At 44.0% G+C, this 14735-nt stretch overlaps 1 protein-coding gene across 3 annotated transcripts in view; it reads right to left on the minus strand.

Annotated features, from left to right (window-relative positions):
• Positions 1-2738, minus strand: part of CUNH15orf39 (chromosome unknown C15orf39 homolog) — a 17026-nt gene extending 14288 nt beyond the window's left edge. For all 3 annotated transcript variants that reach the window (XR_001941582.1, XM_018563541.1, XM_018563542.1), the window contains exon 1: positions 1766-2738. Coding sequence is in view for 2 of the 3 variants with exons in the window: in XM_018563541.1 (XP_018419043.1) it covers positions 1766-2534 (769 nt within the window). In the remaining variant the exon portion in view is untranslated. The remainder of the gene's footprint in view (positions 1-1765) is intronic.
• Between the last annotated feature and the right edge of the window lie 11997 nt (positions 2739-14735).

Here is a 14735-nt window from a genome sequence, read left to right on the forward strand (position 1 = left end):
GGTGTGTGCACTGATCGGGTCTTTTCTGCCCGTGCGTGCCCGCTAGGGGGCGCGCGCGAGCAGAAAAAAATTGCCGTCTGGAAACGGCAACCCGCAGATGCAGCAGTGCTGTCCGTCTGTCGTGCTTGTGACATCTACATTTTAAGCTGTTTTGTGTAAGGCGCTATCCGCTGTCATTTCAAGCACCCATTTACTTTTTTGGGGATTTCCGGTAAGGTGTGCCACAGAATTTATGACTTTTTGTTCCAAAGCTCAGAATACCGCGAGCTACAGCTCGCGGTATACTGAGACCGCCGCAGCCGGGACGGATCCCGACATTACTGTCTGGATCCACCGAGCTGCGTGATTAACAGCTGGATCTGCCCATCTACAGGCAGAGCCAGCTGTACCCGCCCACTCCCGCATCAGTCCCGCCAGTCAGCGCTGGAGGATCGGAGAGGGGAGGGAGGGAAAACCTGCAGGGAGCCGTGAGTGACAGTCACGGCTCTTTGCAGAGACAGGATCGAGTAGTGAGCGAGTGATGGTATGTGTTCGCTCACCTCCCGATCTATTGAGCCGACAGTTTCATTGTCACACTTCGGCTCGAACTATGAGACTGAGTGATTTTCACTCACCTCATAGTTCTCCTTTAAAGTGATATTAAAGTCAAAAGGTGTCTAAGCATTTTCAAATTTTGATTAAAACACTTACAATGGATGCTGCTTCTTGATGTTTAAAAGTTTTAGTTCCCTGCAGAATTAGCTGGTCCCCTGAGCAATGGCCCTGACTTCCTGTTTTAGGGTGTCTCCTTTCCCTTGCAGGATCCTATGAAGCCACCCGTGTGTGCTAGTAAGCCGTGTGCCTCCACAAAAGGCAAGACACTACCCTGCTTCCTGCTCCCCATTAGTCCTTCTTCCCTCCTTCCTTCTCTAAGCTAGTAGATGGAGAGCTGCTGGAGACTGCTCTGTCCCTTGAGATCTTGTACTGGACAGGAAGTTCAGGAAAGCGGAGCTGATAGAGATGAAGCCAGCTATTTGGAAACATGATTACTGTAAGTGTTTGGGCAAAAACTATGTATAGTTGTTTGATCTGGATTCATTTCTGAAAAAAGTTTGAGTGTCCCAATTATTTTATCCCCAAATTATGCTGGCTGTCTGGTTTAGAAAGTTGGTTAATAAAATTGTATATTAATAGTGCTTTCTGTTTAGAAGGCCCATTTCCACCTATCCAGAGGTATTTTTTAAAAACATGCCAGCAATGTACACCGAGTGTATATGAAGCAGGAATATGCAGCTGATGTATATGAACACAGCAACAAAACAAATTTGTTAGCTTTCCTCTTCATATCATGGACATTTCTGCCTCTGTGCAAGAAGTGAGTGTATATCTTCCCCCTACATCCAGACAGTGTATTCTGTGTAAAGGCAGAGCTGGTGTTTACTGATCATGTTACAATGGGTGACAGGGAGGGGGCAGCAGATTACAGTCTGACACCTTGGTGTCAGACTGATTTTCCTGTGGCTAATTTTTTTCAATTTTAGGCTTCAGGCCTAATAAAACCTTCATAAAAAATGAAGAAAGCCTGCCATGTGAGTCATGAAAATTTGCACACATATACATCATCACTGCACCTCTTCATTACCAAGGTGGAAAAGGACTTTAAGTTAGTTGTACACAACTTAATATCTGTGCCATTATACATTATGGAAGAGTAGGTTCTTTTCTAAAGATACCAATGCTTTGATAAGTCAGATTTAACAATGTCAGCCTAAAACAGTATACTCACCAAGATGATTCTGAATGGTATGTTCACAATATAGGTGCAACAGATCTGGGTAAACATCAGGCAACTGTTTAAGAGCTAGCAATTTTAGCATGCGAGATGGGCAGTCTTTTAGTTCAGTTTCTCTGAGCAGTTTTTCTTCAGACAAAGTAGTGGGGCGAAGTTCTACCTTGTGCTTCTGCAAAACACGATCTACAGATGAGCCCAGTTCTGCAAACAAAACTTCTTTTACCAGGTGAATTGGAATAAAAATTGCACCTGCCCGTATTACATGGGGAAAAGGGCAACTCCGAGTAAACATAAAAGTCTCCAACTGAGACAGCAGCTTATAAAGACATAAACGAACCCCGTCAAACTCTTGCCATATGTCATGACAAGGTAATTCTGGAGATGGGTCATTTGGTCTAGAACCAGATTTGGCCTTTGCTGGAGTCTTGCTTTTCTCTGAATCCTTAGTTTTCTCTAGCCAGTCCTCAAGCAAGTTAGATGGAGATCTTGCTACTGAATTGGTGATAGCTGCTCGCACCAACCGATGAAGTTCAGAAAAGTGTTGCCCAGATCCATTAGGTGCGTGCTCATCAGCACTTGCCAAAGACACATTAGCTTCCCCAAGGGTTGGAGATGATTCTGGAGCACTAGGAGGTAGCGACTGTGCTGCATCAGATGGTAGCAAGAATTTTCTAGGCAGGCCTTTGCAAGCAGAATTACTGTTGGCTTCCTGGACTTCTGTTCCAGAATTGGACAATTTCATCATTTTGTACTTCCGCATCATGAAAGCTTTTGAACTGTGGAAGCCAGGGCCCTCATTTTCAGATCCTGAAAGTGAAGTTTCTAACCGGCATGAATTAGACTGTCTGGCTCCTCTTTCAGTTGGTTCAGTGGAGTGATTTTGATGCTGATGTGAAGGCAGGTTAAGATTTTGTGGGCAAAAAACAGTAGCCGGGGAAGAATAAATATATGCTTGGGGAAAAAAGGTGGTGGGAGTTTGGAATGTATTTACAAAAATTGAGAGATTTGCAGAATGGGTTGAACTGTTTACAGAATATGTTTCCGGGGCCTTAGATACACAGTTGTAATAACTGTGCTGTGGAAATGTCTCAGTGGATCGAGAAGAACAGTTCTCAGTGGTTTGAGAAGAACAGTTTTGTTGAAGCTGAGGAGTCTCTGGGGTCTGAGAAGAGTAGGTCTCTTGAAGACTAATGGGTTGGGTCACAGCTGCCTGAAGGGATGGGTACTTACTGGCATAAGACTTGTAGCTTTCAAGATGTTGATCAGACTTACCATCTGCAGCCTGTAATGGGCAATTGTGTCTAGCTTGGGGGGTAAAGTTCTTCAAGGCCTGAGATGTGCAGTTTTCCTCAGGTTTCCGTGATAAGGTTTTGGTAACTCGAGACTTGCATTTCTCATTAAAGTAGGGGGGCTGGCTCTTGATGGCCTTATATGAGTAATTCTTATGAAGTGGAGAGAGGAGGTGTTTATTGGCCTGTAAGCTGTGCTTTGCAAGATTTTCATGGGAGAGACTCTGGGTTGTCTCTGATGCTCCTGAGCCTGGATTTAAACTCCCCGGGTGCTCCTGAGCCATGGTCTCAGGTGCTTGAGATGGGAAGGTGTCTTGACTTTGGCGGATATAAGTTTTGGCATTTGTACAGCTCTCTTGAGCAAAGCGGGATGTTTTCCCAGTGGCCTGGGAAGGAGAGTTTTCTGTACCGGGACTAGATGTTATTGCAGTAGTGGGAGACAAATGGAGTTCTTTTTCAGAATGGGGTATTATCCTACTGACTTGAGACAAGACGCTCTCTTGGCTCCTAATGGGCAAATCCTCAGAGATCCGAGACAGGTTTCTTTCATTGACTAGTGTACAAGGCTTATCGCTACTGTGAGACACATTCACTTGGTCCTGGGTAGAGGGGCTAGTTTGAATTGATCTTTTCATACTGAGATCCAAAACCTCTGCATCCATAGTATTGTTGCTGAGGTGGACATCTTGAGATTCTCCAGTTTCTGCATTAGCTTGCTGCTCTGCGTTTTCAGAATTATGGCACTCAGTGTTGACTACAGTTGGGATAGTTTCCAGCTTAAAGGCATGTTTTTCAACTTCCCCAGCCTTTTCTGAAGAGGATGACGGCTGTGAGAAAATAGAGGTAGATATATTGTTTTCCACTTTACTTTCCTGATGCACAGGGAATGGATGGGGTGCTTTCCCCTCTAAATAAGCACGATATGGCGCAAGGCTAAACACATCATTAATCACTGGCATTGGCGGGGATTTGGGACCATCTGCCTCCACTTTAGAAACTTGAGGAAGAGCACAGCCTTGTCTTTCTACTGCTTCAGCCTCACGACTAGAAGTCTGATTGTCACTGCTCATTTGATTTTGGTAAATTGATCCAGAAGAATTAAGCATTGCAGAGTTTGCATGTGGTGTATCTGCTGCCTGACTGTGATTCTGAACAGTCTGTTTATCAAATGTTGCATTTGACATTCTCCTGTCATAAAGAGTATGTAAAGAACCAGTTGATGAAGACACTTTTGAGGTTAATGAACTTTCTTTAACAGGCTCGTTAACAACCATGCTTTTTGTGGGGAAAGCGGATATCTTAGAACTGCTGTTTTCCTGAAGAAAGGAAACATGTGAGCTCTGCTCTTTAATGCACTTTTCATATAAGGCTTTCTCATGCAAATGACTGTTCACATGGGCTGCGCCAAGTACATGTTCTTTGTCAGTGTTTGCAGAGTTCACAGAAAAATCTCTGTTGATTGGGCCAGACCCAAACAATGAAGCCTTACCCCTTTGGCCCGGACACATTTGTGGCTCCTTACTGGTCCTGGCCGTATTACTAATCTGAAACTCTAGTTCGGCCTGAGTAGTTTGTGTGCCGTCATCAAATTGAGCTTTCGCTCTTGGTTCTGGGTTTACAAAACCTGAATGCAGTTTTTGTGCTTTTACATAAGTGGTGGACCCTTTCATATTGAGGGGTGACACAGATTTATCCCAACTGCAGGATTGGAGAGCAGATCTTTGGTGGTAACTGTCCATGGCACTATCATAATAAGCATTTGTATACATATGTCCCATTCTGCTGTCTGGGCTACCTTGATAGGCAGTACATTTGTAGTGCTCATGTGTGGGAGTAGTAAAGGCTGAATGTCTTGGTTTTCCTACAGATACACTGCCTTCTGCACAGAGCACCTGCATATTATGTTGTGCAAAGGAGTGTAGACGATCTGTAAAGACATCTTCTTGGTAACAAGATGGAGAAGTTCCCACTGCAGTATTTATATCTGTTCTGTGTCTGTGAACAGGACCAAGCTCCTGCACACTCCGAGGAAGAGAGGACATACTACCTGTTGCCTCAAAGTATCTATTATGTGTTGGATGAATATTCTTTATCCCAGACAGATATAAAGGTGAAGATGAATATGGAAAACGGGTAGCAGAGCTCCATTCCATAGTAGGTGGACACAGTGTCTGTGATCCTACATGAACACCCATTGATTGGAAATCCTGTGACTGATATGCTGGGTCAACAAAACTGTTGGTACTTCTGTATACTGGACGGGGTACAGCAATATGAGGATATGCACGAGATGGCGACATATGGTAATTGTGGACTGGGTGACGTTGAGCTGAATAATGGCTACTTGAATTATCTGACAATTGCAATGTATTATTTATTCTCTCAGTTTCTGGTCTTTGACACTTTGAAACTCCACCAGGCTGCAAATGCTGATTCAAGGCATTTCCAGCATATTGCAAATATGCTGTAGTTGAACTCCAGGGATTAAAGGAATGCTGGCCTTCATTGCTGGACAGAGGGTATGTCAAAAAATTCTTGCAAACCTGTAGATCTTTGGTGATTGTCTTTCCTGGGCAAGGTATAGAGTGCTGTGGTGCTGCCTCCACCCGTGACATTTTGTTGTACGTTGTTTGGTCCACAGTTCCGAAATGCCTCTTTCCTGCCATTACAGTTTTAATTTGGTACAGTCTTTTCAGCTAACAGTGTGGGCTCAAGCCTTATCCTGAAAATAAAATAAAATGCATTTGAACTGGTGTAAAAATGTAAGATAAAAAGAAACATTTGTCAGCATTATAATACGATCTACACTGAACACATATCATTTTTAATCCCAATGTCGTCTATATGGCAATGCAAACATCTATACTCCAACAAGCCAAACTCAAGGATGAAAAGAGAAGAAAAAATGAAAACATTTCTTAGCAGAAATGAAATACGCAGACAAATATGCTCGGACACATGTTTAAGAAATGGCAACATTCACCAGTCTACAGTGGGCGGATTCCCTCAAGAGTCAATGTTAAATCCCATGACACTTTACAATCAAAACAAAATTGTAATCTAGTCAAGGGAGCTCAGAAGATAATGAGCATGTAGGAGACATAAAAATAAATGTAACTGCTGATGTATTCATATACTTTATTTATATTTAAATGAAATCCTTGTCTATAGAGGTTTCCAGCCTGATTTAAGTATGGTATTACAGTATGGCTGGCCACACTCTAAATAAAATTCATTATATTCTCTGCATTCTTAAGAGATGTTTTATACACACACTACAGGAAACAAATTTGGATAGGATTAAGAAATGATGCCGCACTTATGAGCATGTTACCAATACCCCAATAAATCTTTGTTGCTAAATTTAATTTGAATAAAATGTCTGAAGCTCAAAACACAATACAGGTGCATCATTCATCAACATTTTAAATTACAAAATTAAAGGGTTATTAAACCCTCGCATGTTTTTGCACATAACTACTGCTAGCAAACAGTAGATATATGCAAAACCATAAAAAAAATAAAAAAACCTTTTCCAAGGGTTAATACCTACCTGTGTCTCCGCCGTGCGCTCCCGTCCGAACATCTGAAAATGTATCGAGCAGCCGCAAAGGATCTTGGGGCAGGCGCATGCACAGTTCAGATGTTCAGCCGGGAGCCGAGGAGAGACACAAGGTAAGTATATGGGGCAGCGTACACCCGCCTAGACACCGTGGGACAGGAAGTGCTAGCTAACACAGAGGAGTCAGCACTGGATCAGAGACCCGCACCAGCGCTGGGGGGACAGCTAAAAACTACAGGAAAGAAGATGATTGGATTGAGAGGCATCATTTAAAGGTTGGTCCCTGCACTAACATTGGGGGGAGGGGAAAAAAATTAGCCTTTAATGTCACTTTAAGGACTGATGTACATTCACCATATTAAATAAGCCCCAAAAAAGTGAATTACTTTAATGTCATAAAAGAAAGGAGTTTTTTTTTATAGGCTCCTCATATTTTAAGTTATGTTTTTTGGGTCCAAAAAATAAAAAAAAAGGATCAACATAATTCTTACAACAATAATAAAGATATACCAATATACCAGTTATTGAAAAAAACAAAAAACAATTTAAACAGCATTACCTGAACCCCAGCAGTACTAACATAAAGCAGACCGTACACCCTCATGCAAGGTCTACTTTTTTCACATTCCCCCCATGCACAATATACTGTGAAAGAATGCAGGGGAAAAAAATACCCTTCCCCATAGCATGCTAATAGAGAAGACATTACCATTGTTTCTGCTGAGATGCAAAACATTGCTTAGTACCTAAAATCTTGCGAGAAAACACCTTACCACAGTGCAGTAGTGGCTTCTTCTTATGAGATTTTGGAAACACAGCAATGCCTGGGATCTACCTGGAAAAGACAGTGACCTCACCCTTGGAAGGAAAAGTATTTCAGCTCCTCTATTCCCCTATCGTATTCTATACACTATCCTATTCTTCATTTGGGCACAAGAAGGTCATGAAAAGAAACAGCAAACTTTGCATTTTTGAACACTAATTACTTAGTTTTTGTCTTTAAAAAAAAAATGCTGCTTTGGCCAATTTAAAAGTAAAATTGCAGCTTCTGCTGCAATACCCACTTTATCCCTAGCACTGTCCTCTGCAGACTTGTTCTCCAGTCACACCGGAGCAGCTGTCCGCGCGTATCTGGCTTTACGGATACGCGCAGAGCCGCTCCAAACAGAGAATACAATACACTTTAATGTGCATCGTCCAGACTATTGTGGTACACACGGTTTCGTACAAAAAAAGTACAAGCGCGATAATCCAGTGGATTCCACACATTTGCAGCTATTCAATGAGCGTCATCCGTGCGGATTAAAAATGTTAGCGTTTCTGTCCGCGTGGGAAATGCAAACGCTATATGTGAATGGAGCTTACGGCTCAGGGGAACATCATCACTCATTTTCTGAGTTGAATGATGGCCAGCGTCATCCAGCCCACTTCCTGTGGGCCCAGTTTTGGACTTGGATTTTTTAGCTCCAGTTCACATCGCAGCGTGCAGATCCAGAGCAGGTAGAAAAAACTGCAGCAGGCCCTATTTTACCTGCTCTGGATCTGCAAACGCATTAAAAACGCATGCAAATGCCTGGAACGCACTGAAAGCCTATGTTACACCAAAAAAAATATATATATATTTTTTTTAGCCAAAAACGAGTCAAAAAAGCATCTAAGAGACTAGCGTGCGTGTGCAGAAACCTGACCGGATCTGCTCTGCATTTGGTGTGAACCAGGCCTTGAGGCCTGGTTCACACCTGTACATTTTGTAGCGCGTTCAACGCTCTACGAACGCTCTAAAAACGCTGAAACATGAAAATCCCATTGTTTTCTATGGGTATGGTTCACACCTTGCCGTATTTCAGCCCGTCTGAACGCGCTACAAAACGGCCTACGCCTGAAAAGGTACATGAGCTTCTTTGCAGCGTTTTTGTCGAGCGTTTCCATTGGGATACAGCCAAGTAGCCCTCGGAAACGCGCGTTTGTCGCGCGTTTTTTACCGCGAATCGCAGTAAAAACGCGTGTCACGAAACGCGCGACAAACGCGCATATTTGATACGCCCAGGTGTGAACCTAAAGCCTAAAGTAACCCTCAGTCCATAATGAGGGATTGGCCGCAATTGCAGGCAAGGAAAAAGGGAAAGGACTTGTGACGCCACTGGTCTGGGCAACAGGTATGCTCTATCCCAGTGGTTCTCAACCTGTGTAACCTCAGGACCCACATTTGTCCTTGGTCATTAAGTCGCGACCCAAGTCGCACTGCAATGGAACGCACGGCATTGCGCTATCGCGCGTTCCATTGAAGGCGATTGAACTGTGGTCGGGAGGTGCATTTGGGGTGCCATTTAAATTAATGGCAACACACCGCACCTCCCACACCAGAATGCAGATTAGGTGCGATTGCTTGGTACGTGCGGTAATGGCACAGGACTGTTTGATTAACGCACTGTACTAGAGTGAACAGACCCTCAAAAACACTGACAGACACACACAACCACACTTTTTTAAAGATCTACCCATTCTCCCTACCTTACGAGAAATTAAATGGATCCTCAGCCTGGGGTCCAGTGTGGGCTGCTGTGCTGTGATGGAGCTCCATTCATATGTGCAATGCTTGTACAACTCCCGTGCGCTCCCTGTAGAGGTGGCGGGAGCCAGATGGTGACATCACTCCGGTCCAGGCACCTGAACAGGGCACTTGAGGGAGCTGTAATGCAAGAATGGACAAAGCTCCCTCGAGGCCATAGCTCCAGCCCACCTCACCTCAAGCTGACACTCAGCGCTGGGCAGCATATTTTGAATGGCTGCTTGGTGCGAGAACGGACAGTGCTGTGCTAGGGGGAGGCTGAGAAGCCTCTCACCTAGAAAAGTGGAAGGCATGTGGCGACCCACTGAACACAGAGTCGCGACCCACCAGTTGAGAACCAAGGCTCTATACCATACACTAGAAAACCGGAGATGAACACGGAAAACTGGCCATGGGGCTATTATATGTGTTCAGAAAGTCAAGATCAGAAATAAACTTGTAATTTATTAATGATTTAAACCTGAGGTCACCAAAAGTATGAGCAGAAAAGCAAAACAAAGTAGACAGCACGACACTGGCAACTTGTGATGCCCAGAACATGTCATTTGTTCAGGATGCCACAATGACCTTTGTCAAAGTAATGCAAATCACAATGTGCAATTGTTTCAGCCTACACCAGAAAGAGCTCTCCAAAGCTCAAAAATTCTCTCTTATGCAAACATTTGAACACTTCTATAGAAGCCTAAGCTGAAAGGCTACCTGTATACAACAACCACATTTTGGCAGTCAATATACTGCAAACTGTGTGCATATTTCTTCTAAAGACTGAAGACACTCAAATTACACTCTGTATGATTTGTTTGAGAGCTCTTGGTGGGTCCAAGAAAATACCCAACACGGATTGGCATAAGATTTAAAATCAAGTGCGAAGGACCCCTGCATAGACCTTTGCATAGACCCCTGCATAAATGCTTCTCCTAAAAGCATCCACTGATCAAAGGTCCTTAACGCCCATCAACGGGGAAACAAAAAAACAGCTCTCTTACTGACTGATCCCCACAGCCTCTTCTCCCATGGATTCTGGCAGTGTTAGGACCCCTGACATCATCATATAGACCTGCATTAGATGTGTGAACACCGAGAAATATTCCACCAGGCAAAGTGGAGGGGGAAAAAAACGCTTTACTCCAGCCCCTAGACAAAAATTAGCATTTACCCCTTGCAGTGCGGATGTAGACTCACTTCAAATGTACTTTTCTTGTTTTCCCAAAAATGGGCGTAAACCACAGATAAAAATAAACACAATGGAAAAATCTATGAAAAAATTATATTATACCGCACTTTCAGCCGAAGCTCAAGGATTACTTAGAACTATACCAGACAGAAGTGCAAGAATGGTGAACAATCATGAAGTTGAAAATCTATGTGATGATAATTATTATCTGTACTGAGCTAAACCTGCTTTCCCAAGTATCTGATCATTTTGTTCAGGAGTAGTGAATGGCACCAGTATAGTAATGAGCTATGGCCTAGAAATTGGCACACAAAATTCACCACGGCCCAAAATTCTGTGTTAATGTGTTACATTTTCCACTCGTCCTCTCGTCTGAGCCGGACGAGTAGCTTCCCGGCTGGCCATTGTAATTAAACGGCCGGCCAGGAGCTTTACATTCATAGGGGTCTTGGAGACAACTAATGTCTCCATAAAGAGGACATGTCATGTAAATTGGCTATCACATAAGGAGCTTCTTATCCTCCTATGTGATAGCAAAGTCCCCCGCCCCCCACATACACATGCAAGCGTGTGCGCCTATGTGCGAAAACGATGATTGCGCCCATTGTGCTGCACATGTTACATATTGCCGCGAACATCGGAGCGAGAGTAATAATTGTAGAGCTAATCACACTAAACTGATGAGCAGTAAGTAAAAGCGTTTAAAGCCTCACCTATGGCCAATTTTCGGTATTTGGTGTCTATTTACCTTTTCTATTTTACCAAAATAATGGTAAGAATAAATGTTTAACATAACGTAGGGTAAACATTTTTTTCCCGCAATTTACGGTACTTTTTTCATTATATAGTAAAAAAAATAAAAACCCCCCAGTGGTGATTATATACCTCCAAAAGAAAGTTCTATGTGTCCCTAAAAAATGTTAACATAATTTGCAAGGCTATAGTCCATTCATGCCGACTGGGGACATTTTTGACTGAATAGTAAGACACCTTAAAAATGTTCAAGAGATATCTATATATAGATATACATACATACATTCATTATATACATACACACACACACACACACACACACACACACACACACACACACACACATCATATATACCCATTGTGAAAAGTAGGACATTTGTAAAAACTTTGATAAAAGCATCACATCCACATTGCGTTCCCCTTTAAATATTAACGACAAAGCCAACTGCCTGCTTTGCCTACTTTTTCCTACATTGTAAGTATTGTTAGAGCTATAAACATAAACAAATAAGCATAACTAATAAGTTGCACAAGATATTATAAACCGCATGTACATGCATGGATACACATGCAAACAAAGTATAAAATGTGAGCCCAATTCCTAGGAGATTTGCAAATGTGTATAAAATCTGAAGGGACCCAGAAATAAATGAAGAGAACCTAGCACCAATATTGAAATAAACAGGCACAAAGCCAAGATCCTCCCTAAGGCATCTTATGCTATTTTCAACTGGAGGGAAGATCACAAAGCTAGCAAAAGAAGAGATAATAGTGTGTTCTAAGGTCAAATCACATGTAAACACACGAGATATAGAATGCAGCTATCTGGTTTGAGGAAGGGGAAAAAATAAATACTCAGTGTCCCCTAAGGCCCCATGCACAAGGGAATTAAAGTACATGACCAAATGCTTTTGGAGCTCATTTGTATACACACCAGGGAGCATGTAATGATTTGCTGTGGCTCAATGTGCACCGAGAAGTAAACAGTGCCTTGTGGTTTAACAATGCAAGGCACCCCCATACACTGCTGCCAACCGGTGGGCACCACGCTGCATGCAGGTGGTGCAAGACCAACCTGAAGGCAATTGTTCGGAAGCACTTTTTAAGGTAGCTATACACATTACACTCCGATTGTACATTTTATGAATAAAGCTGGTACATTATAGTACCTGTTTCCTAAACTAATAATATTTCCTGTATTCAGCTGCCTTGCTCTGTGGGAAATGTGAAAAATATCTTGCTGGGAAATGTTTCATGTAAAACGGGTCATGGGAACATACAAAACAAAGTGACGCAGCAGCTGCGTAGCAGGCACCCACTGGTGCACCATCCTGCAAGCGGCTACGCATACGCTAACTTTTCTGGAAGTCGATATTTGCATATGGTTAGGCATCCCAATATGACAATGTCCAGTCCTGGCAATTGTCTACACCAGGGGTGGGCATCCTTGGCACTCCAGTTGTTGTGGAACTACAAGTGTAATGGAGCATTGCAAGACACGGAGAGCCACAGGCATGCTGGTATTTGTAGTCTGACCACAGCTGGAGTGCTGAGGCTGCCTATTGCCCCTGGTCTACACACTGCCTTGTGGGATGGACAACGGAGTGCGAACATTTGCCCCATGCCAAAAAGTTTGGGTTTACCACAGGGCTTGCAGTGACAGATTGGAGCAGGAGCAATACAAAATACTTTACCAACGGAGGGGGATTGTATATTTATAAACACACAGTATATTTATAAACACACAATCCTGACATAAGAAAATGGAATGGCAATGATGGTAAACACGGATCTTTTATTAGAACTCTGACAGCGCACAGAACACACAAGGAGGATGAAACATGTGATGGGGAACATGATCCAAGGGACAAACCCACAATATCAGCGATCGTCCTTCAATATCTGTGCTCGCCCAACAATATCAGTGATTCCCCCATCAGTGTTGGATGTGTCCCCTGCACTCCTTTCAGTGTCTACAACCGATAGGAGATGTGGTGCTCGTAGTGATAAGCACGGATGGCGCCGTGTATGTTCAAGCTGAGAAAGTAGTAGATCACCTGCACTGGAAAGATATTGTGCACAGGGTCCCCCATCATGCATGGCATGCCTCACAGGGACCACCGCACCGCTCCCCCCATCATGCATGTCATGTCTCACAGGGACCCCCGCTCACCCATCATGCATGTCATGTCTCACAGGGTCCCCCGCACCGCTCCCCCATCATGCATGTCATGTCTCACATACTCACATGTGTCTCGGGACTGATAGTCCGGTTCTCAGGGACTTTGCAGCGCTCTTCCCAATGTCTCTAGTCGGCACTTTGCTATGTATAGGAAGGTGCGGGGTGCCAGCTGTGCGCACCGAGGAGCCAGTAGATGTCTGTGTGTGGTAACATGGTGCCCGGCTCACACTTCATAGACAGCGGAGCAGAGGAGACATCATGCCTGGGTTCAGTTGACTGCTCGAACTAAACATTGAGGGGAGGAAGCCACAGGCTGGTGTGGGAGGAGAAGTGGGGGGAGGGGAGAGAGAGGGGAGGAAACATCTGGTGCTGAGGAAGCCAGGCAGGATCCAGCCACAGGAGGGGAACAGCAGCAATTCTGTGGGGACATGGAGGAGGAGGAGGATGATGATGATGGGGGGGGGTCTCACCACAAATGCTGCTGGATCACAAACTTTCCCTTGCCTGTGCCTGGCTCCCATGGTGTGATAAAGGCAGAAGACCTGTTGTATCTGTACATTTGCATTTATCCAAATACACAGAGGCTGGTTAGTTGGAAGAGCTCATTCAGTTGCAAATATCTAAAAACACATTTCTATAAATATATATGTAAAATAAGGTGTTTATGACAGAGCCAAACCCGAAGCGTAACCAGCGCTTCCTATGTCTGAGGGACACGGCATGAGCAACAGGAACTGCCAAAAAAAAAAGACTCGTGATCAAACCTGTGGTTTTCTGCATATATGTGCGCAAGAGAGCGCCTGACGCAGAGCCGCATTCAGGTCTTCATTTACCATAGAGCCTAAGGTAGATAAGCAAGAGCGCCACATCTGGGCATTTGTGGACAAATACTATAAAGAACTTTGGGGGTGTTCAGAGGAGTCTCAATAAACAGGTAACCATCGTTCTCTTATTTGCTGGTCTTGTTCCCACATACAGCGGTGACCCGCGTTTTACCGCACTGGATCAACCTCCAGAACACATAGGAAACCATTGTTCTCTTTGTGCCCTGTTCACACAGGACACGCAGTATACTGGATGCCACAACAGGTCACCGCACTGCTAGTGCGAACGGGCCTTCAAAGGGGACTATGGGCAAAATAAAAAATGATACAGCCTGCATCGTATATGTCATTTAGGGTCCAGTCACATATGTCCAGGCCACTGTGGTACATGTAACACACACATGTTGAGGGCTTGTTCACACCAATTGTGGTGCGTTCCAGAGCATTAGCTGCTGGAACGCACCGCAATCGCTCACAAAACTTCCCCCTGCAGGAGGGGGCGTAACGGTGCATTGAAGTCAATGGCACCGCTTCCACGCCCCCCAGCTCGCAGTGCGATCAGACACGTGGCAAAACATTGCCTGTGTTCCGTTCCACTGTAAACGCAAAAA

The sequence above is a fragment of the Nanorana parkeri genome, unplaced genomic scaffold, assembly GCF_000935625.1.
Source record: "Nanorana parkeri isolate BGI_ZX_2015 unplaced genomic scaffold, ASM93562v1 scaffold672, whole genome shotgun sequence".
NCBI lineage: Eukaryota > Metazoa > Chordata > Amphibia > Anura > Dicroglossidae > Nanorana > Nanorana parkeri.